General features: G+C 37.2%; 1 protein-coding gene across 1 annotated transcript in view; it reads left to right on the top strand.

Moving 5' to 3' along the window:
- EIF2AK4 (eukaryotic translation initiation factor 2 alpha kinase 4) overlaps positions 1 to 21,053 on the top strand; it is a 33,571-nt gene that overhangs the window by 8,570 nt on the left and 3,948 nt on the right. The window contains 28 exon segments of the mRNA XM_004941720.5: positions 172 to 329; positions 745 to 1,280; positions 1,659 to 1,768; positions 2,285 to 2,442; positions 2,789 to 2,839; positions 2,841 to 3,202; positions 3,909 to 3,978; positions 5,079 to 5,162; positions 6,120 to 6,242; positions 6,719 to 6,823; positions 6,957 to 7,014; positions 7,747 to 7,826; positions 8,494 to 8,595; positions 9,142 to 9,192; positions 10,233 to 10,469; positions 11,010 to 11,085; positions 12,315 to 12,436; positions 13,541 to 13,590; positions 13,681 to 13,849; positions 14,324 to 14,440; positions 15,149 to 15,214; positions 15,757 to 15,927; positions 16,484 to 16,618; positions 16,752 to 16,859; positions 17,545 to 17,673; positions 18,658 to 18,744; positions 19,226 to 19,338; positions 20,872 to 20,930. Coding sequence (XP_004941777.1) covers positions 172 to 329; positions 745 to 1,280; positions 1,659 to 1,768; positions 2,285 to 2,442; positions 2,789 to 2,839; positions 2,841 to 3,202; positions 3,909 to 3,978; positions 5,079 to 5,162; positions 6,120 to 6,242; positions 6,719 to 6,823; positions 6,957 to 7,014; positions 7,747 to 7,826; positions 8,494 to 8,595; positions 9,142 to 9,192; positions 10,233 to 10,469; positions 11,010 to 11,085; positions 12,315 to 12,436; positions 13,541 to 13,590; positions 13,681 to 13,849; positions 14,324 to 14,440; positions 15,149 to 15,214; positions 15,757 to 15,927; positions 16,484 to 16,618; positions 16,752 to 16,859; positions 17,545 to 17,673; positions 18,658 to 18,744; positions 19,226 to 19,338; positions 20,872 to 20,930 — 3,687 coding nt within the window.

The raw sequence follows: 21,053 nt of genomic DNA, 5'->3' as shown, positions 1-21,053 counted from the left end.
TCATCAGAGATCTTTTGCAGGACACACATAGGTACACACTTTGTTCGGTTGTAGGTAGGTTTGCAATTCTCAGATTATAGAAACCAGTCTTTCTTTAGCTTTTACAGAAGTTCCTGCTGGGCCTTTAGGAGAAAATAAGCTGTGTTCCTCCTTTTCTCCCTTTGTGTTTAGGCAAGGATGAACAGCTTGGCAAATCAGTCTACAACGCCTTGGAAACTCACACTGGAGATTTTGTTTTAATATATGAGTGGGTTCTGCACTGGCAAAAAAAGATGGGAAAATTTCTTACAGCGCAGGAAATAGAAAAGATAGAGAAGTGCAAGAAACAGGTAATGCCCATTTCTTGTGTTTGGCTTCATAAAGTTTAGATAGGTTGCAATGGTTTTGTTGAATTTGCTAACTCATATTGAGAGGGTGGTGATGAGCCTCAAAATGTTAATGTTCGGAGGATTTACACCACAGAGGAAGTTGAATATGTTGAGGTGTTCAGGAGCTTATGTAAAATACAAATGAAAGAAAGTGTATTCGTACGTATGCATTTATAAAATAATAGAATAATAAAAGACTAAAATTCTGAAGGAAAAGAAAATCAAACATACCTGGCAGAAACCCAAGTTATTCTTGCTCCTTGTCTACAATGCTTTCATATGTTGTAGAGGTATTTTTGTATAGATGATTTATTTTAGTAATTTTGTGCTTGTGAAATATGACACAATGCACGTTATGGTGTTTTTCTCTCAACAGCTTCAGGGTGCAGAGACCGAGTTCAGCTCACTGACAAAGCTGAGTCACCCGAACATAGTACATTACATATGTATGAACTTGAAAGAACGGGAGGATTCAATTGTGGTGGACATTTTAGTGGAGCACATAAGCGGTTTCAGCCTTTCCACATACTTGCACAAAGAGACTCCAGTTCCGATTGAGCAGTTGCGCCATTACGTGAGCCAGATTTTGTCAGCTCTTGACTACTTGCACAATAATTCGGTAGTGCACAAAGTTCTTTGTGCTTCCAGTATCCTGGTAGATGCTGAAGGAAATGTCAAGGTGACAGACTACAGCATTTCCAAACGCTTAGCGGATATCTGCAAAGCAGATGTTTTTGAGCAAACCAAAGTTCGTTTTAGCGAGGATTCTCTTCCCAGCAAACCTGGAAAAAAAGGAGATGTGTGGAGTCTGGGCTTGCTCCTGCTTTCACTCAGCCAGGGCCAAGTAACCAAGGAATATCCAGTCGCTGTTCCTAATAATTTGCCTGCTGAATTCCAAGACTTTCTGGAAAAGTACGTATTTGCTGCGTTCCTTTATCTTTTTCTCTTTGATTTGTTTTTTTTTTTTTTTTTTTTTGAAGACTTGATCTGTGTTTCAAAAGAACAGTCAAATCCCAGTGTCACTAGTCAAAGGTTTAGAGAAGAGGCGTTCTCTCTCTAGGATCATGCTACTTATCTGGGATTCAGGAGAATGGGTGTGGTGGTCTCTTCTGGTCTGCTCTGCCACCAGCTTTTTATGTCTTTGTGGACAAGCTATTTAGTCTCTCTTGGCCTCTGATTCCATCAGAATGATAAAGGTGATCATTTTTGAAACATAACAAGATCTGTTTGAGCATTTGGGCCCAATACGGGGTAGCTCTTTCAACAGTTCTCTTTTTGCTTTGCTAACAGATGTGTTTGCTTGGAAGATAAGGAAAGGTGGACTCCTCAGCAACTATTACAACATAGTTTTATAAACATTCCACGAATGAAAATACCCGTAGCAGAAGAAAATCTAGATGGTGAGAAACTCTTTTATTTATGTATTCTACTAAATAACTGGACCACTTCTGCAGTAAGAGAAGAACTGAACTGTGCTAGATCATCACAAGACCATGTTTCTGCAAATGCTTTACAGTAACTAATCAGGAAATTTAAGACCACACTAGCTTTTAGGTCCATGGACAGATGGGGTGGTCAGACTGCTGTATTCTCATCAGCAGAGGAAGCTACGTGGTGTAAATGCCAGTCTTAATTTTCTTCCTGGAAAATTATATTCCAGTGAAACATCTTTTCTCACCATATTCTGTTAGAATCAGTTCCTTTGTCCACTATAATTAATGTTAATAATTAAACACTGCAGTAAGGTTTATGTTTGTACCAGAGCTTAACTCTCCTCAGCAGAGCACTTCTATATTTCAGATTTAGTTACACTTGGTTGTTTAGGGCTTATCTTCTTCCTAATGCCTATTTGACAGTGCCTGGTGCCTTACCACCCCGTTCTACCAGTGCTGGTAACTGCGATGTCCTCATTTCAGATTCGGCAGGTATAGATTGCATTGAGACAGTTGTGCCCAGCAGCCAGATATCCAGTGCTTCATTCTTCACAGAAACACAGAGACAATTTTCACGCTACTACAATGAGTTCGAAGAGCTAAAATTACTTGGCAAGGGGGCTTTTGGAGCAGTCATCAAGGTATGGTATAAAAGTTATTTCCACTAGGAAGTCCTTTTTGGGAATGAGTTTGTTTTCTCTGAAGCAAAACAGCGTACTCAGTGTTTGTTTGGTTTTGTGTATGGCTTTCCAGTATGCTATACCTGTATTGTGCTTTTCATCTGGAGCTGAGTAGGCTGATAAATTTTGAGAGAGAGTATTGGGAGCCTGCTGAGAGCCCCATCAGTATGGAGAAGCTTGCATTTCAATGGCAGTTGTTTCCTAGGTGGAGGGAAAACTTCCCACCTCCATGAAATTATTCTGGGTCTGGCTGTGCTTAGTAGGGTGTTTATAAGCATTTGACTTGAGATTTATTCACATTTTCCAGGTGCGAAATAAGCTTGATGGTTGCTATTATGCTGTGAAACGTATCCGCATAAAACACTGCCAGTAAGCAGTTTCGGAGGATTAAGGGAGAAGTAACGTTACTTTCCCGTTTAAACCATGAAAATATTGTGAGGTATTACAATGCTTGGATAGAAAAACATGAAAGTCCTGTTCCCATCGTGTCATCAACTGAGACATCTGAAGACAAAAGAACGCCCACCAAAGCAGGTCTCATCCTTACGGCGGAGGAGACAAACGATGTGGAAGCCAACGCTCCTCCCCCGGTTCTGACAAGTTCAGTTGAGTGGAGTACTTCGTGTGAGAGATCCTCCAGCAACAAATTCAGTGGAGCTGATCAGGAGTCCAGCGATGATGACGATGACGACGGTGATGGGGTGTTCTCACATTCGTTTTTGTAAGTAGTCTTCACCACTAGCGCTGTAGGAAACGTTAGCATAGGCGAGTGTTCCTAGCTTGTGTCTTTTACCATTCTCACTTTGTCAGAGGTGACTGGCTGCAATTTTCTTCTGTCCTCTGTTTAAGAAAAAGTCCTGTGTCTGCCAGCAGCTGGATAGCCAGGGAGAAGACTTGTAGTTACTGTAGGTATAAGAGGAAAGTGGGTTTGTGCTTCTGGAAGTCTCTTACTATTTGCTTCAGAATGTGTGGCTGCTTATTTTAGTTACGTTGGATTTTCTTCCAACCTTAAGACATAACGTCTGTAATAAATTAAAAAACTTAGAAGTCCCCCCACATACCTTACTCATTCTTTCTTCTTTTGATTTTAGTAGCGTATTCAGTAGCTGCCATTGGATATGGGATGGTACTTTTGCTTGCGTTGTTCCTTTTTTTTAAGCATTGCATTGCAAGTGAATTTACCTCTGTTTTGCTTACTGGATACAGAAATTAAATCCTACTGATGGGAATATATGCCTTTTTTTAAGGGTCTGAGCTGTCAAAGAAGTTTTGCTTTGCCAGCAGGATGCATTTGATTTGCTTTGTTTAAGGCATATAGGAAATCATTCAACAAAAGCTTTGGTTTCTTTTTTTTTCCCCAGCAAATATAGGGTCAGTGCTCCTTACTAATTGTTTCTTGGTAATGTCTGTTTTCTTTCTTTTAATAGGCCAACTACAGACTCTGAAAGTGAAATAGTTTTTGATAACGAGGATGAGAACAGCAAAGGTCATTCTCCAGTAAGTACAAGGATAAAGCTAGTAAGAATGGAAATGTCACAGAATAGTCTCTGACAAGCAAACAGATCATTTGGGAGGCATTGTTTCATATCTCGTGTAAATACAGAATCATGGAAGGTTATGTTAGTGACAGCAAATGTTGTGCCATCAAGAGCTACATAAGAATGATTATCTGATGCAGCTAATCTGGATTCTGTTTCTCACAGCATCATTGAGCTAAACATGATTCATATTTTATAGTCATGAGCCTGGTTATTGTAAGTCTAGGATTTTAGTATGTACATGATTTATCAGCTCACCATCTGCCTTTTCTTACATCATCTAAAAAATGAAATTCCATTCTAGTTTTAGGGGATGTAAACCAGTCTATTTGCTCACACTAGCTACTTTTTCAAACTGGTGACATGCTTGTAGCAGTCAAAAAGAGATGGAAGGTCAGAATGATGTGTGTGAGGTTATAGTGGTTCTCAAGATTTTGAATCACACCACGTGCTGTAAAAAGTCAGAGGACTCTATCATAGAAAGCTAGTGGGCAGAATTTTCTACAGCATGTAGAATCTGTCATTGCCTGTCCTGATGGTTTGAAAAGTGCTCTTAGTGATTCTTGATTTCCTCCTTTCTGTTAAAATGCACATTTTAAACATGATATATGTTTAATAAGGTGGCAGTGCACTGTCTATCATGGAGGGATGGGAAAGACTGATATATTATATCAAAGTTGTTGATTTTCTCCTTTTTTATCTTTCATTTAACTAAGCATGCTTTATTTTTTATTAATTTTTCTTCTAACCTAACGTACTTACAGATTTAGATTCTGTCCAGATATTTTGGAAGTTTTATTCCTCCAGTGTCTAGTTATGGCAAAAATGTTATCTGTTTTCACTTCAAAAGTGAGAATTGGGTCATGCCTTTTCTTCTAGCGGACGTAGAAGCAGTGGTGTTACAAAAATGTCAATGTATTATTTTGCTAATATTAAAACCCAGACATAGAAGATGAGTTTTCATTAATGTGTTTGACTCAATAAAAATGATAGGATGCATAAAAAAGCTCTGGACTGCTTCCTGTAATTAACTGTCCTATTACTTTTATTGCAATAAAGGATGAAGAAGGCAATGAAAAGAATAGCCATGAAGAAGAAGACAGAACGCCAGTCATTCAAACGGTGCATTATCTGTACATCCAGGTTAGGCTGCTTGTGTGTTGGGATGAAAGGATGCTGTTTATTCCAGTTAGCAGAGATAAATTGCTGTTGGTTTTTCTTTGTTTTGTTTTGTTTCTTGGGTTCTGTTTTGTTTTTCCCATTCGGAAAGTAATGACATTTTAGAAACAAAATGAGGCTAAACTCAGTGTTGTTTGTGCAGTAGACTGGTTTGCTGGAAGGTTTGGCTGGTGGGAAGGCGCTGTGCAGCGCTTCCTATTGCTTTGTACTGTATTTGTTGTACTTGAAGATGTAGTTTGCAGATGTGAAAACTTCCTCATTCTCTTCAAAGGAACCACAATGTATATACTATTTTTAACAGGAAATACAGTAATTTGCAAAGCCATTTTTGTGACCCTAACAAAAGAAAATTCGTGCAAGTTCGAACCTTCAGGCTTTACTTCTGAAAACATCTCTTCTGTTCAGAGTTGGACAAACAGAGAAGTCAGCAGTCACGTCTATCTGTTTTGTGTGCAGGGTTTTATAAAGCAGTTACTGGTAGCCCTTGCCTGGAAGGGAGTTGCAGCTAGACACAATTCGATTTGTTTTATGTTTGTTTGCATGTGCTGTATATAGCACAAAACAAGCAGTCAGGGAGCCAAAAGAAGTAAAGCCAGAGGTATTTCAAAGTCTGGTTTGAACACGCGTTATGCCTGGCTTGCTTTCATCTTGGTTTTCATGTTGTGTTTGAGAACAGACTATAAAACAAACGAGTACTGTTGCTCCTGAAAATGAGATAGGACTCAGGAGTTCATATTTTCTAGCTAAAACATGGCTGAGGAAAATTCCCAGTACCTGAATGTTTAGATGATACTATCTGCTTCTGAACTGTGTTTTATGGAACCAAGCATCCAGGTGCTCACAGATAAACATTTCTGATCATTTTCATCCTTGACAAAACTCACTTTCTTCCCTCTCTCTCCTACGTATGCACACCCGAAGATGGAATACTGTGAAAAGAGCACATTGAGGGATACCATTGACCGAGGATTACATGAGGACACCAGTCGGCTTTGGAGGCTTTTCCGAGAAATTTTAGATGGGTTGGCTTACATCCATGAAAAGGTTAGTGAGTACAGCAGTTACAGCCTATCTGTTACAGATATGCTATGACCTGTTCTATTCTATTCCACCCTATTCTATTCATCTTGAGATTTGATTCTACACGATTTCATTTATTAGTGGTCCTTACTCTTGCCATTATTATTCAGTTCTACGGTTTTAGAACATATTTTCATCAATTTTAATTTTGTAATGAATTACTTCAGATTCTTTCCCTTTGTCATAAAAAAATTGCCTTCTTTTAAAAACGTTGCTTTAGGTACATATTAACACCAAAGATTGTTTTTTAGCTTCTGGGCTAGCAACTACAGTCTTCAAAGTTAGTCATCGGTGACTTAATGCAATAGGTTTTCTGCTGCATATAGAATAATTAATATAATGCTGTTTTTCAGTCTATTTCAAAGATTTACATTTTGCATCATGTTTATTGTTTCTTACGCTATCAGTCTTTTGTTGTTGTTGCTCTCCTACTTTAACAGGGAATGATCCACAGAGACTTGAAACCTGTGAACATATTTTTAGATTCCAACGATCACGTGAAAATTGGTGATTTTGGTTTAGCTACAGATCATCCAGCAAACGCAGTGAGTACAGCCAAAAGTGAATTAAACAACTTCTGTTTGGTGTTGTAATAACCTGAAAGGTGGACATGGAAGATAACGGTTATACTGTGAATGCCGTAATCTTTAATGTGATTATCTCTTTTCTTCATTTCAGGCAGTCTCTAAGCAAGAAGAAAATCACTCAGATAGCTTTGCTAACTATGACCCATCAGGTTAGTATACACAGTAGCTCGTTCTAAATTATTTTAAGCAAAGTGTCGTATATGGCAATCTTACATACTCTGTTAGAACTTCCTTTCTTTCTTTGAAAATAAAACGTATTTTATAAACAATATAAATATTTTTATAAATAAATATGTGTTTTTATGGGAAAAAAATACAACTAGGTGGATGTGTTCCATATAATCTGGCAGTTTTGGCAGTTATCTGAACAAATTTGCTTCCATGACTAGCCTTCTGCCATAGATTGATGCTTTTATTCTGGTGGGATATGTGGAGATCCTGTATATCTGTTCCATCTGCATTTCTATTCTCTGTATAGGATAATTTCAAGATTTGAGGGATTTTTGTTTGATTGTTTTTGTTTTTATTTGTTTGGCTTTAACACTTTCCATATTGGGATGACTTCTGTGCTTTGAGAAAACTTTAATATATCATCTGTCAAAAGATGAGTGCTTTGGAAGTGAAATTGAGTTGTATTATTGTGTGCTGACCTACTAAAATTCTGTGGAGCAATAGATAGGATGTAGACAGTATAGACAGGCACATACATTTCATGTGTGAAGGTGAGAACTGTTTTGCAAACTGGCATGTCTGGGTATCTCTTATGACAATCTGCACTCTATCCTGGAAGAAATGAGGACAAAAGATGAGTGAGTTTTCTTGACTTTGATGCCACATTTCCTACTTCCTTGAAACTAATGCTTTCATCTTTGCCTTTGTAGGTAATTTGACGGGGATGGTTGGCACTGCACTGTATGTCAGCCCAGAGGTCCAAGGAAACACAAAATCTACATACAATCAGGTATGATTAGACTTTGTAAAAGGCAGCATGGAATCTAAGGTAGTGGATACAATGCAGGTCGCTCGTGCTCAACTGAGATGAATTCAAGATGGAAAGGGATATGGTGGGACTTCTGAGATAAAGGAATATTTCTCATTCCCTTGCTTAAGAGTAGACAAAGGTAAAAGGATGCATGCAAGGCTGGTATTTTGCCTGTGCTGTGACCATGGCTACGTGCAAGCAACTTGAAGTTGAAAGGAGGGTCTTTATAAACGAATAGTCCAGAAATCTGAGAGTCTTTGCTAAAGCAAAACGTCATCATTAGAATTGCTGTCCTGGATTCCTAGATTGTCATTTTAGGGGACGGCAGTACATTTTTTTATTACAGAGGATCCTGTTTATATGCACAAAGAAGCTGAATTTCAAAGCAGGGGTGTTTTCAAAGTGAAATGGAGTCCTTTATGTCAAGGCAGTGCTGTGAGGATAAAAGTAATTGAAGTCTAACAAGTCTTAATGGATTATGTCCCTTGAAAAAGTTAACAGAAAGGCAAATAAACAAATAAAGGCAACCCATGCCTTTCGCATCCTGTACTATAATGTGAAATTTAACCAAAGCATTTTTTCTGCTGTCGTCTTCCATGGAAATCTAAAAGCAATACCTGTGAATTTTATATTTTTTCTTCCCTAGAAAGTGGACTTGTTCAGCCTGGGTATAATATTCTTTGAAATGTCCTACCACCCCATGAGTACTGCATCGGAAAGGATCTTTGTTCTTGGTCAGCTAAGATTAGTAAGTATACGGGTATAAAGGATCAGTTCTGAGCATCAAATAGCTTAAGAGAAACAAAGATGTTTCCATGGAGAGTGCTTTAAAAACACACAAAAAACGTAGAAGGGAAGAATATTGGAAGAATTGGAGCTCTTAGTGACATTTCTTAATGTACTTTGGATTTCCTAATGTTATTGCCATTAGTCACTCTTCTGTCTCAATGAAATTAATTTTTCTATTGCAAAACACTAGAGGTGTAAACTTCAACAATAAACAGATCATGGCTTCAGTACGGCTGGGTTTATACCTAGCGAGTTCTCAAGAACCGGTTTATTTGTTGTTGATAAGTGACTGTGAGTATGGACTGTCTTTCACAAAACATCATACTTGCATTTCAGTAACATTCTTCTTTCTGTCAGCTCTTCAAACTAAATTTATCATGGTTGTTTGGTTTTTTTTTCTGCTTTTATTTCCCCCATGGTCAATAACAGTGCTCGGTCTCTGTAAGACAGCTTGCACAAACAGTACTGGCTGTTCTAACTCAAATGTGGTTTGTTTGTTTTGTAGCCCAGTATTTTATTTCCTCAAGACTTTGATGAAGTCAAGCATGCAAAGCAGGTAATTTTGAAGACGTTTTAACTAGCAGATATCCCTATCAAGAAACACTTGTTATTATTTTTCCCCACTTAATTCTAAATTAGTGATTCCTGCCCAACCTTTACTACCTGACATTAGAACAAAGTAAGAAAAAAATCTCAAAAGAATAATAAAGTTGCCATGGAAACATGCTTATCTACAGAATTCCCTAAGTGCAGTCATGAAGAAATGCAGAATTCGCCTGCATACCTTGAAGGCTCTGAGGGACAATTTTTAGCTTTCAGACACAAAGTAATTGCAATTGTGTTTTCTTAACTCTTAAATGTTTGAAAGAGATCCCTGTCACAGAATGGGAAGAGGTAATACATGTCAATTAATGCTCTAAGTTTGAATATTTCTGCCAAGAGCTATTTTGGAAACTTGAGACAACAGGTACTCCATGGATTCGAATAGTTTCTTTTTTTCTTTTTGTTTCATCTTATTTAGTTATGCCTCCATGGCAGAGGAAAGAAGTGATAAGGTGCAGTGTCATTTTTTTCTGAATCATCTGAGAAATTTTTTTTCCTTGTGCAAATGGACTCTTTCTTTAACAGTCAGCATTAACTTTTTGTCTGTTTTGCTAGTGGAACAGCAGTCTGTCTCACTAATGCCATAAAAACGTTTTCATCTTACACAGTTTACTGAAATACACTCCATAGTGTCTGTAACTCACGAGCCTTTGTTATGCATGCGATTCTGTTTTCTCTTAATTTTATTCATAGAGATGCCAGAGCTTGCATAACATAGGACAATAAATGTTATGATGTGGTTTTGTCATCCCTACAGATCTAAACGGACTAACACATTTCTAACAGTTTGTTTTAGTAGTTCTTTATTCAGGTAATACCACAACAAAAGGTACTTGGAATAAGCAAAGAATTACCCAACCTAAAGATTTTAACCCCCATTTCCTTTTTTTTCCTGTGTAGTCTCAGTATCTTATTCACGTGATGTAACTAAGAATGTTTATTTTAAACACTGATAGCATAAGAGAAATAAGAAAATTTTGATTTAACTCATAGAGATTGGTTATTACGTGGCTCTTGAACCATGACCCTGCAGCAAGACCAACAGCTGTGGAGCTGTTAAAAAGTGAACATCTTCCACCACCACAAATGGAAGAGTCTGAGCTTCATGAAGTGCTCCATCACACCTTAGCCAATGTGGATGGCAAGGCCTACCGCACTATGATGAGTCAGATATTTTCACAGCGTATATCTCCAGCTATAGACTACACCTACGACAGTGACACGCTGAAGGTTTGTAGCTGTTAGGGCTGTTGGCTATTCGGACTTTCTCCTGTGTTAGATCTTTAAAAATCAACCACAAAAAAAAAGTTGTTATGGTTGACTTCAAAGCACACGTGAGATAATTGCATTCTCTCTTAAAATCTACCTTCACATTAGTTACTATTTCAACCTACAAATTTGCAGTATGGGACCCAAATACCCGCTTCATATTTAACCTTACATTGATTCTTCAATGAAGAAATAAGCTTTATTCTTAACCTCTCTTAAACTAAGAGTACTTAGCATGTGATTGCCAACATAAATTGTTGGCTTTGAGTGTTTTCTTCCATTCCAATGATGGTAACATAGCCCTCTAAGTTTTAAACCTTCGTAAAGAAGTGCGAGGTGACAGTAAAATGATGCTTTGTATAGCTGTTGGGTTTTTTCTGTTGTGAAAGCAATACAGTTGGTTATAGTGAAAGAAGATAGTACAGTGTTTTTTACCTATGTCAAGTGGAATGTTCCCTGCATATAAACTACTTATGTACTTTTAATCTGTGATGGTTTCAGGGCAGTTTTTCTGTTTGGGGAGCCAAGATCCAGCAGCATGTATGTGAGATTGTCAGCCGGATATTTAAAAGACACGGTGAGTGTGTTTACAAAAGTAAATTTCCCTTCTTGATGACTGAGTGGATTTAAGGGAAAGGAACGATTTTGCTGCTATCCCGAGTCACAGAGTTTGTACGGTAGTTGTGTATTATTCTTTGAAACTTTGAATGTTTGGCGTCCCAGTAGCTGTTAACCTCAAGTCTGAATGATTTAAATTTTCCCTAGAAAGAACTGTTAAAATCTTAATTACATCTTTGAATGTATCTGGTTCTGATGAACCTGTAGGAGCTTTCAGATGCAGGATGCTATGTTAAATTTAGATATGAATATATGGATAGCCCTATATTGAGAGACCAAACATCCATGTCACGTAGCACCCTCCCTCTGAACGTAGCCAGAAGGCAAATGGCCGAGGAAAGGATGTAAGAACAGAGCAACCATACAGTGGTTTTCATTGATACCGCTCTTAGAAATGATGTGTGCTGGGAAACTTCCTGAGCCAGAGCTAGTGTCATGATCTTCAACAGTCTTCAATGGTTTTCCTCTCCATGACTTCATCCAGTCATTAGTATTTGCTTCAGATTAGTTTTTAAAAAAGGAAGAAAGCTTACGTACTGTCCCACTTGAAATATTTTACGTGGTGCTGTTGTATAGTTTGTTATATTTGCTATAAAAATGAGTAATCTTTAAAGCAGAAACTGGAAGCTTTCTTAGTATATCACAATCTGATTAAACACAATCGGGGTTTCGAGTATAAAAGAAGATAAACTGAGAAATATGAAGCCAAATAAAGATGAGTTACTTCTTTTCCCTCCATTAAAACTTACCAAACTTTCTAGCATTTATCAGCAGTTTGGAGATTAAAAGGGTGAAAGATTGTCAGAAAAGACAGGGGAGCTGCATATATTTTCTGTCAGATTTTATCTGCCATCTGTAACAGTGAGAAGCATTTCCTTGTATTTGGAGCTTCTTAAGTTTTTTTTTCCCCAAGTATTTTTTCAGTGATCAGTGATATTGTCATTTATAGTAGAATTTCAGTGAAGATGAGATTCAGATAGAACAATGGCTGCACTCCCAAGTGTGGAAGACAGAACATGGAAGTCTGTTTGATAGGTTTCTTTAATAGATTTTCTTATTCCACCATTTAAGGACATTTAAAAGAATGTAATTTTAAAAGGTATTGATCACTGCAGAGTTGTTTGAGTTTGCAAAAACAGATGTTACTTCTGAAATGAAAGATAATGGCATTTTGCTGGTTTCATGTAGGAGCCATCAAGCTGCATACTCCACTGCTAATGCCTAGGAATAAAAAGCTGTATGAACATAATGAAGCTTCCTACTTCATGGATCACAGTGGGATGCTGGTTATGCTTCCTTATGACCTCAGAGTAAGTAGTATCTTCCCTGCTGGCAGTGCTGGGGTTGAAGAGTGCTGTTTGTCCATACATTTAGCTCACTGAGTTTGGTTTAGGCGTACACTTTCCCTAACAGCTGAAGCAGTACATCTTTCAGCATCTGTTGTGTTTTTCTTAAAACTGCCCTCCTGGTTTTGACAGCTGGAGCCCTGACTGCTTAGGGAAGAGATGCACTATTTCCTTTTCTCTTTTTTAACCAAATGTGAAGGTAATGCTGCATTATAAATGTGGTGGATGTCACTGCTGCTCTTTTTTTTCTTGTGTGTATGTGAGACAAATAACTTTACCCACGATAAATGAAAATATTCTCAACCCTTTCTTATTTGTATGTCTTTCTAGAGAACATACAGCATTCTGTTGTATTCCAGTTTTGTGTCCCTCTCGAACATACACAGTCGAACATCATTCTCCTCTGAGAGGAACTGCTGCACATGCAGCTGAAATCTTACTGTCCATGATTCAGCACTACTCAATTATAGGCAATATTGGTGTTGTTAATTGCTTTGCACTTAATTAAAACCTGAGTGCTTTAAGTTTTATTTTTGTGTTTATTACTGACAGTTAAATAACCTGACCTTTTATCTCCCATACGTTAATTTAACATCAGTGTGACTCAACCTTCCTTTGCATTTAGAACATTCAGTTATACTGTGTGATTCACAGTTAAGGATATGTGCAGCATCTACAGTGTTTATCTCTCTTCTGGACTTTTTTGTTTTGGAAGATGTGTTGACCAATGATTTATTAAAGAATTAATTTTTTGTTTCTTTATCTAAACAACAAAATAGCTGCCAGTACATTTTAATAGGCTTCAAGACAAGTTTATGATGTATTTTGTCCTTCTCCAAGCTATCATAGGAACATTTTTTTGTTTTCTGTTAGTTTTTTTTGTGTGTGTGTGTGGTTGTTTAAGACTTGCCACAAAGATGATTGATGTTATTTGGCCACGGCAAATATTTATGGCATTACTACACTGGAGAGTAGAAATGCTGATCACATGCCAGTAATTCACCTCCTACTTAAGGACATCGCTAGGCTGGTTTTGTTTGAGCAATGTTTATGTATTTTGTTTTCCAGATTCCTTTTGCAAGATTTGTAGCTAGAAACAATATATCAAACTTGAAAAGGTAAGGGACATATGAATGTTGTGCAGAGATGCTGCGCTTGATGACAGTGAATGCTGAAGATGCTGATTCGTTCTTCAATGTTTCCTTCAGATACTGTATAGAGCGAGTTTTCAGACCTCGGAAGTTAGACCGCTGTCATCCCAAAGAACTCCTAGAATGTGCATTTGACATTATTACATCCACTGGAAATAGCTTTTTGCCTTTAGCAGAAACAATTTATGCAATTTCAGAAATCATTCAGGAGTTTTCAGTGCTACAGGTAGATTCTCTAATCATACCTTTTGATTTACGTATTATTTTTTTCCTCTTTTGTCCATCTTAAAATGCTAATCTAAGTTGATGTACAGAACTTTCTGTTTACAGGTTTTATCAACAGTCAGGTCTAGAACATTGTTGTGTGCTTTTGTAGGTGAACATAAAACGATGCAAAAGTTTGTGTGTGCATCAGAAATACTAATTGAGTTCCTACAGTGCCACTGAAATAGCATCTGCCTTCTGTCAGGCAAGTAACTACTGCAGAATGGGACAATCCTTGCCATTCTTTATTTATAAATGAAAGGTAAGGTGATGGAAGGAGAGGTTCTGAACAGTTGGAGATGTTATTGAAGGTATAAAAAAAGAGGTTTTTTTTTTTTGCATGCGTGTGTTGTTGCGTTTTGTTTAGTTTTTAAGTAAACAGGAATGCTAATAAAAGGTTCCTCCTGTTTTCTTCTCTTTTTTTTTTTTAACTCAGGAAAGAAATTACAGTATCTACTTGAACCATACTTCCTTACTGAAAGCTATACTTTTGCACTGTGGGATACCAGAGGATAAACTCAATCAAGTTTACATCATTCTCTATGATGCTGTGGTAAGATATGAATTATTAATCTTAGTAATCATAATTTAGGGTATCTTACTTTGAGGAGCTGTCTCTAAAAATGAGTAACAGGGCATTGCCAGCGTAACAAGGAACATCCTGTTAGATAAAAAGGCTGCCTATCTTTGAGCAGTGAACTCGGATTTCTGTGTTCTCCGTTACTTCTGAATTGGGATGTTTTGTGATAATTTTTAAATAAGTATTCACGAGGTAAATATTTACCTGTGTAGTTAAGAACTGGTAAAAATAAATGTCTCTTAATATCATAGGGTTTTTTCCACTTAATAAGCAAAGAATATAGATGAAATTAATTTAAATTATTAAGGCAGTATTTAAATCCAAAAAAAAATGTGTACTTTGTAATGCTTTATGATTTAATTTTTTAATTATTTAATTTTATTTCTTATCGTTTTAATTAACACACAGGAATTCTTGTATTCATTTACACAGAAGTGCTTTCCAACAGAAGCTTACATTTTTATTTCTCTTCCTGTTCCTTAGACTAAGCCAAATATGACCTCACTAAAACATAAGTGGAAAATGTGTAACTTACCAGCTTTGCTTTTTTACAGTACAATTGAAGTTTGTAAATACAGCCTGTAATTAAAACTTTGGAACCTTTGTGTTTCCATTCTCCTCAGCAGTAATGTTTGCTGTAACGTACTTCCTCTGAATATGTTTGCATCTGTTCTCTTACAGACTGAAAAGCTAACTAAAAGAGAAGTGGAAGCCAAATTCTGTAATCTCTCTCTCACTTCAAATAGTGTGAGTAATTTTAATTTGGAGTCAAGTTCCCTATAACTTGCCATAAGCTACTTATGTGCTATTTACTTTGAAATTTACTCAACCAGGATAAAAAGAATCAACTGTTAAATCCACTGTCCAAAACAGATTAATCTCTTTGAAAGTGGTTTGAGTTTATTCTGCTCTCTGTTGAAGTGTGGCTTCTTTCCATGTTTCTCTCTTCTCTTAAACGTATTTTTGAGAGGATGGAAATAAGGAAAGGGTAGACGGAGTGCTGTACGATGACGTGTAGTAAAACAAACTGAGAGAAGTTTAAAAAAAAGTGTAAGCAATTGGTGATGAGTGTGCATACAGAGAGTTGGGTTGACTTCTGGATGCCCCAGTGAGAGTTGTACGTGTCCATTCCTTTCCTCAGCTCAGCAGGTAGGTAAAGGCCGCTAGGTCAGACAAGCAAAACAAGGCTGACATTTTCCTCATAAAGACACATATTTTTCTTTTTTTTTTTCAAAGTGATTCATTATGAGCATCTTCACTGGTGCTATCTGTATTTGTTTTTCTTTTAGCTTTCTCGACTCTACAGGTTCATTGAGCAGAAGGGAGAAGCAAGTAATGTATTTCCATTTTTAAACACCATGATAAAACAAAAGCCAGGTGTGACTCAGCTGCTGAAGCATGGTATGAAGGATCTAGAGGAAATAATTGGTCTGCTCAGGCAACTTGGAATAAAACTTCAGGTGTGTAGAAACACTCTGCTAATAAATCAGTTGTTTATTGGCTACTGGGCCCTGTAATTTATCACAAAACTAATGATATTTGAGAGTAGAAAAAGCACACTGAAGGATCTTTGATGGCAGGTAATAGTCTTGATAGTCGTTTGAGAGAGATGTTTTAAGAACAAGATCTTTTTTGAGTTGGCAGTCTCTGGCTCCATTTCTATCTAATTACAAAGGGATTTTCTTTCCAACCAAGATTGAAGCATAAAGAAATTTTAAGTTTTGTAATAAGCTATAAATATTTTCTAAATACAGAAAGCTGATGATTACTGATCCTGTTCCACCTTCCTTAAGGCTTGCTATTTAGAGGTTCTGTTATAGTTTTCCTGTGATGCATTAAGCTTAAAGCATTATTTCCTTAATTTTTTTAACTGTATCTTAATCTTTTGGAGATATTCTTTCCATACATCTTCCTTATGTGAGAACAGTCTTGTCAGCGCATACAGCTAATAGGAAATGAATCACATTAACCAGTAGTGGTAGAGGAATTGATCACTTACGCATTTTTATTTTACAGATTTCCATAAATCTGGGACTAGTTTACAAAATACAGCAACACAATGGTGTTATCTTCCAGTTCGTAGCATACATCAAAAGAAGGCAAAGAACTGTGCCTGAAATTCTTGCTGCAGGGGGCAGATATGATCATCTGGTACGTGTACGTCTCTTGTAATGAATTTGTAGGAAAGGAGAACACGAAGAAGTGAAAACTGAAAAATCTTTTTGACATTTTCCAAAGACAGCGATTTGGTTCTTTAGTTTTGTCTTTTTTTTTTTGTCTTGAGATCCCACAATTTAGAGGACCGCAGACAGTAGGACCGGTGCCTTCAGCTGTTGGAGTCAGCATAGCTATAGATAAAATAACTGCTGCTGTTTCCAGTATGGAGGATACGGTAAGTTTGGTAATGGGGAGATGGGGACGTTTGTTTGCTTACTTCTGACAATAACTTACCTGTAACCACACAGGTTGGTTTTTGTCCACAGGTGGACAAAAAATAAGAGATGCAGACGTGTTCCAAAATACCATACTGAAACAGCAAACATCAAGATGACTTGTTTTCTTCTGTCTCTACACTTAGCATTATTTAATACAGCAAGGGAACAGGGAATCTTCAGTTTTATAACTTTTTAATGTAATAGGACACTTTCCTCAGCCTAAGCATTGTTTCAGATGAAAGAATACAACTGTAGATATTCAGCTACTTTTATTTTGCCTCTTCCAGGAAGGTACTGTAAGAAAATGGACTTTGTATGTCACACAATTTCATTTGGTTGTGGAATATGTTATTTCATTAACTTTTTTTTGTAAGAATAAATTAACATTGCTAAGTCTATTGGGAAAGGAAGAACAGAATAGGCTAGGAGGCTTTGCAGGCTGAGGCTCTGCAGCTGCTTTTTGTCAAAGAGTAAGCTTCAGCACCTGCCAAATGTGCTTCGGTGGCTGTAGAAAGAGGTGATCTAACACCTTTTGCAGGTTGTTGGGTTTTGAAAAATGTATCCTTCCTAGTTACTTTTAACTGCATTAATCAAGTGGAAATGGTGGTCTAGTGCCTAATATTGTTCTTGCCTTTCCTCCAGATTTCTGTCAGCTCATGTGACTTGCTGGTTGTAAGTGTTGGTCAGATGTCAATGGGGAGAGCTATCAATATTGTTCAGAAACTCTGGACAGCAGGAATTCCAGCTGAAATAATGTATGACTGGTCCCAGGTAGAATTTTCTATCTACGTGTATTAATTATGTTGCTGTTCTCTAAGATTAGCACAGGCTGAGATCATCCTTTTTCATTTGTTTTAAATTAGTAGTAATTGAATGACAAATTCAGAAACCTGAGAATGCAGGTTGCTATTTGGGTAGAGTCTCACTGTCCTTGCAATGCTCTTCAGCTTCCAGAGTGTTTAAAAATGTGTAGGAGAGCTCCTCAGAGCACAGTGGAATGAAGTGACCTTCCCTGATTATAAACTGAGTGCAGAGTCCAAGGCGTATTGAAATCAAGGGGGAAAGTCACAGAATAAATTAAGTGAGAGCTAACTGGCCTCATTTAAGCATATTTTGTACCAGTGAAGGCAATGAAGGAGGTGACCTGAAGATGCCACCCTAACAGAATGGATCTCCCAATAGAACTTGGTTGGTTCCAGGTATTTTTTAAATCTGTTGAAATGCATGACAGGCGTTTATAGTCTACAGTGAAGGCAGCTGTACTTTGCAGACTGTCCTTGCATCTTTACCTATGCTGAAAGGAGACTGAACTGCATTTCACTTATCTTCTGTTATTAATGATTCCTTTTGAAGGACAGATGGCAAAGAGGAAGCAGTCATTTACCCCAAAACTGCCTTGCTAAAAGGGCTTGATAGCTGGGAGAGGTGTTGTGCTGCTGAGCATACCTTGCCCACGAAGTGGATCCAGCCAGCCATTCTGTGAGGGAACTGAGACTGCAGGGCTTAGGCAGAGTGCCTAGAGTATAGACTTAGATTTTGATTCTTAAGGAATGTTAGGTGAATATATTCACACAAAATTAAGTTTCACCTCCTGGACTGGTTAGTAAGGCTCTCCTCACTCAGAAGTTTTTATATTGACTGTAACTGCTGCATAGAAAGTTATTGTAACTGAAGATGGGAGACTGACTATTTAAGTGATCATTTCATAATCTGTTAAATTTCTATCCCATTCCTCTTTCCCTTTTCCTATTTCAGTCCCAGGAAGAACTGCAGGAATATTGCAGATGTTCTGGGATTACATATGTAGCTCTTGTATCAGACAAAGAAGGAAGTCACGTAAAGGTAAGTGTGGTATCGGAGGACATTCAGTGGTGTTTCACGTCAATAAATCTGTTCTATATTTTTTATTTCTTAGGATCATGAACATCACATTTTTCTATAAAATATTTCAGTAGATGGAATTCAAATAAATGTAGCTTTGGTTGCTAAGTACTAGAATGTTTAAAATAAAAAAGCCCAAAACCTAATACGCTCTTATTAATATGGTATTTGCAGCTCTGAACCATTTGGTTCAGTGTTATTCATCACATATGAGATAAAAGTAGATGAGGTAGTTTAAGCTTTGGGAATGTGGAGTAAATTAGTTGGTTGAAAATATATAGAAATCAAAGATTTAACTGACAGTGATTGATTACTTATGATGACAGCTTCTTCCATCTGACTGCTTCACCTTTAATAGGTGCATAACCCAGTTTGGTCTTGAGACATTTATTCATATGCTGTTTTAAGAAACAACATTAAGAATCACTGAAATACATCATAGGTGAAATCCTTTGAGAAAGACAGACAGACGGAGAAAAGGATTTTTGAATCTGACTTAGTAGATCACCTGGCCCAGAAACTGAAAGCTAAAATCTGTGATGAAAGATGTAGTAGGTAAGTAAAAAAAAAAATCTTTGCAAAGTAGACATAAATATGGCTTTCTTAATGAAATAATTATATATTCAGTTAAACCTTGATTGTACTTAATGAAGAGCTTTACTGATTTCTTTTTGAGGGGGAAAGAAAGCAAAAGGCTTAGCTGCAGAATTTTATTAAGTGACTGATTTCCCTAGAAGCTGTTATGTTGAAACACAGTGCTTCACAAATTAAAAGACTATGTATGTATCCATCCAGCTCATATGCAACTAGAACACCAGTATCGTTTGTATGGCAGGACTGCCTGCAAGTTCCCATTACTGACTAGAAGTGATTTACATTCATGCACTGTGTAATCAAAGAAGGTAAGCAGCCGCTCCCCCTCATTTTGTGGCAGCGCTAATAGGGTAAAAATGAATGTGTGATTCCAGCACAACTGTGCACCTTGACTGGCACAGGTGAAAGTAACGCCTAGCAAAGACTCAGGGTATGTAGCAGGACTGTATGTCTTTGCTGAAATCACTGTTTGTTGTGACAAACAGCAACGCAGAAATCAGAGGAAAGGCAACAGTCACACTGCTGTGCGTAAGTAGTAGAGCTGTTACACATAGACCTTACAAAATATATACTTAAACACACATTTATCCATCTGTATTACATATGTGTACACATGTATGTACATATGGTAAATGGCAGCAGGAACAGTGTCTGAATTCTAGTTTATATGATTAAGCCAACAGATTGGATATCCATAATATTTCTGAATTAACAGTAAAGGAAATCTTTAAGCTATGAAATGCTTACCTCAAAAACATTGTGCGCAGGCGGATGATATCTGCTACGTACCTCTCCTCATTCTACCTTTATGTGGCCTCTGCCAGTTGTGGCATTTAGCTATGCAACTAACCTCATTCCTCATGTGTTTTGTGGCAGATCTGTAGGATCTATTATCAGAAGCTGTGAAAGAAAAGCATACTTTCTAAAGACTACCTTTAAATCCTGACAGCAGAATACAGAGAAAAGATCATATTTGGTAATAATAAAAATGCAACAATTATGATCATAATAATACTGCCAAAGTAAACGGATCCAAATAATCAAAAGCTTATTTTGATTTGTAAGATCTCAAGTGTAAATACTGCTTTGGTATTCCGGTATCATCAGTATCAACTCTCAGAAATCTGCAAGTTGGTTAAGTTAATGATTTGGAGACAATATTTTCTTAATATACTCTAGCATTAGGATCTAAATCACTCTTGAATCATGAGAAGCACAGTTGTTTGTAGCTAAAGGAAACACAGAGGTTGCTGTGCTGTTGTCCAGCAATAGTCCAATACAATAGCAGTACAATCGTTTATCGTTTGCTGGACCTGCTACATCAGATTTGCTAATGTAATCTTGTATGAGTTCCTGTCTGTTCCAGAACAGAACACAAATTTATCTGTTGGAATGAAATAAGCATGTATGTACCACAGTCTGAAACCCTGTGTTATGGGAGCGTGCCTTTGTTTTTGTTAATTTGTTTCCTTAACTGTCCTTGTTAACTTTCAGAGAAACCTCAGATAACCTCTCAGTACCAAACCAAAAGGGATCATTCGCTAATACTTCAGGTATTTAGCCTCCAGTTGATTACCCACTGAAAATGATTTCTCTTTCTGTCTCATTCTGTTAGAAAATCCTGCTGGATCATACATTCTAAAAGTACTGCCACGGTCAGCACAGGGACATATTTT

Source organism: Gallus gallus, chromosome 5, assembly GCF_016699485.2.
Source record: "Gallus gallus isolate bGalGal1 chromosome 5, bGalGal1.mat.broiler.GRCg7b, whole genome shotgun sequence".
Taxonomy (NCBI): domain Eukaryota; kingdom Metazoa; phylum Chordata; class Aves; order Galliformes; family Phasianidae; genus Gallus; species Gallus gallus.
Note: the sequence above shows the minus strand (reverse complement) of the source record. Positions and strands in the feature narration are given on the sequence as shown.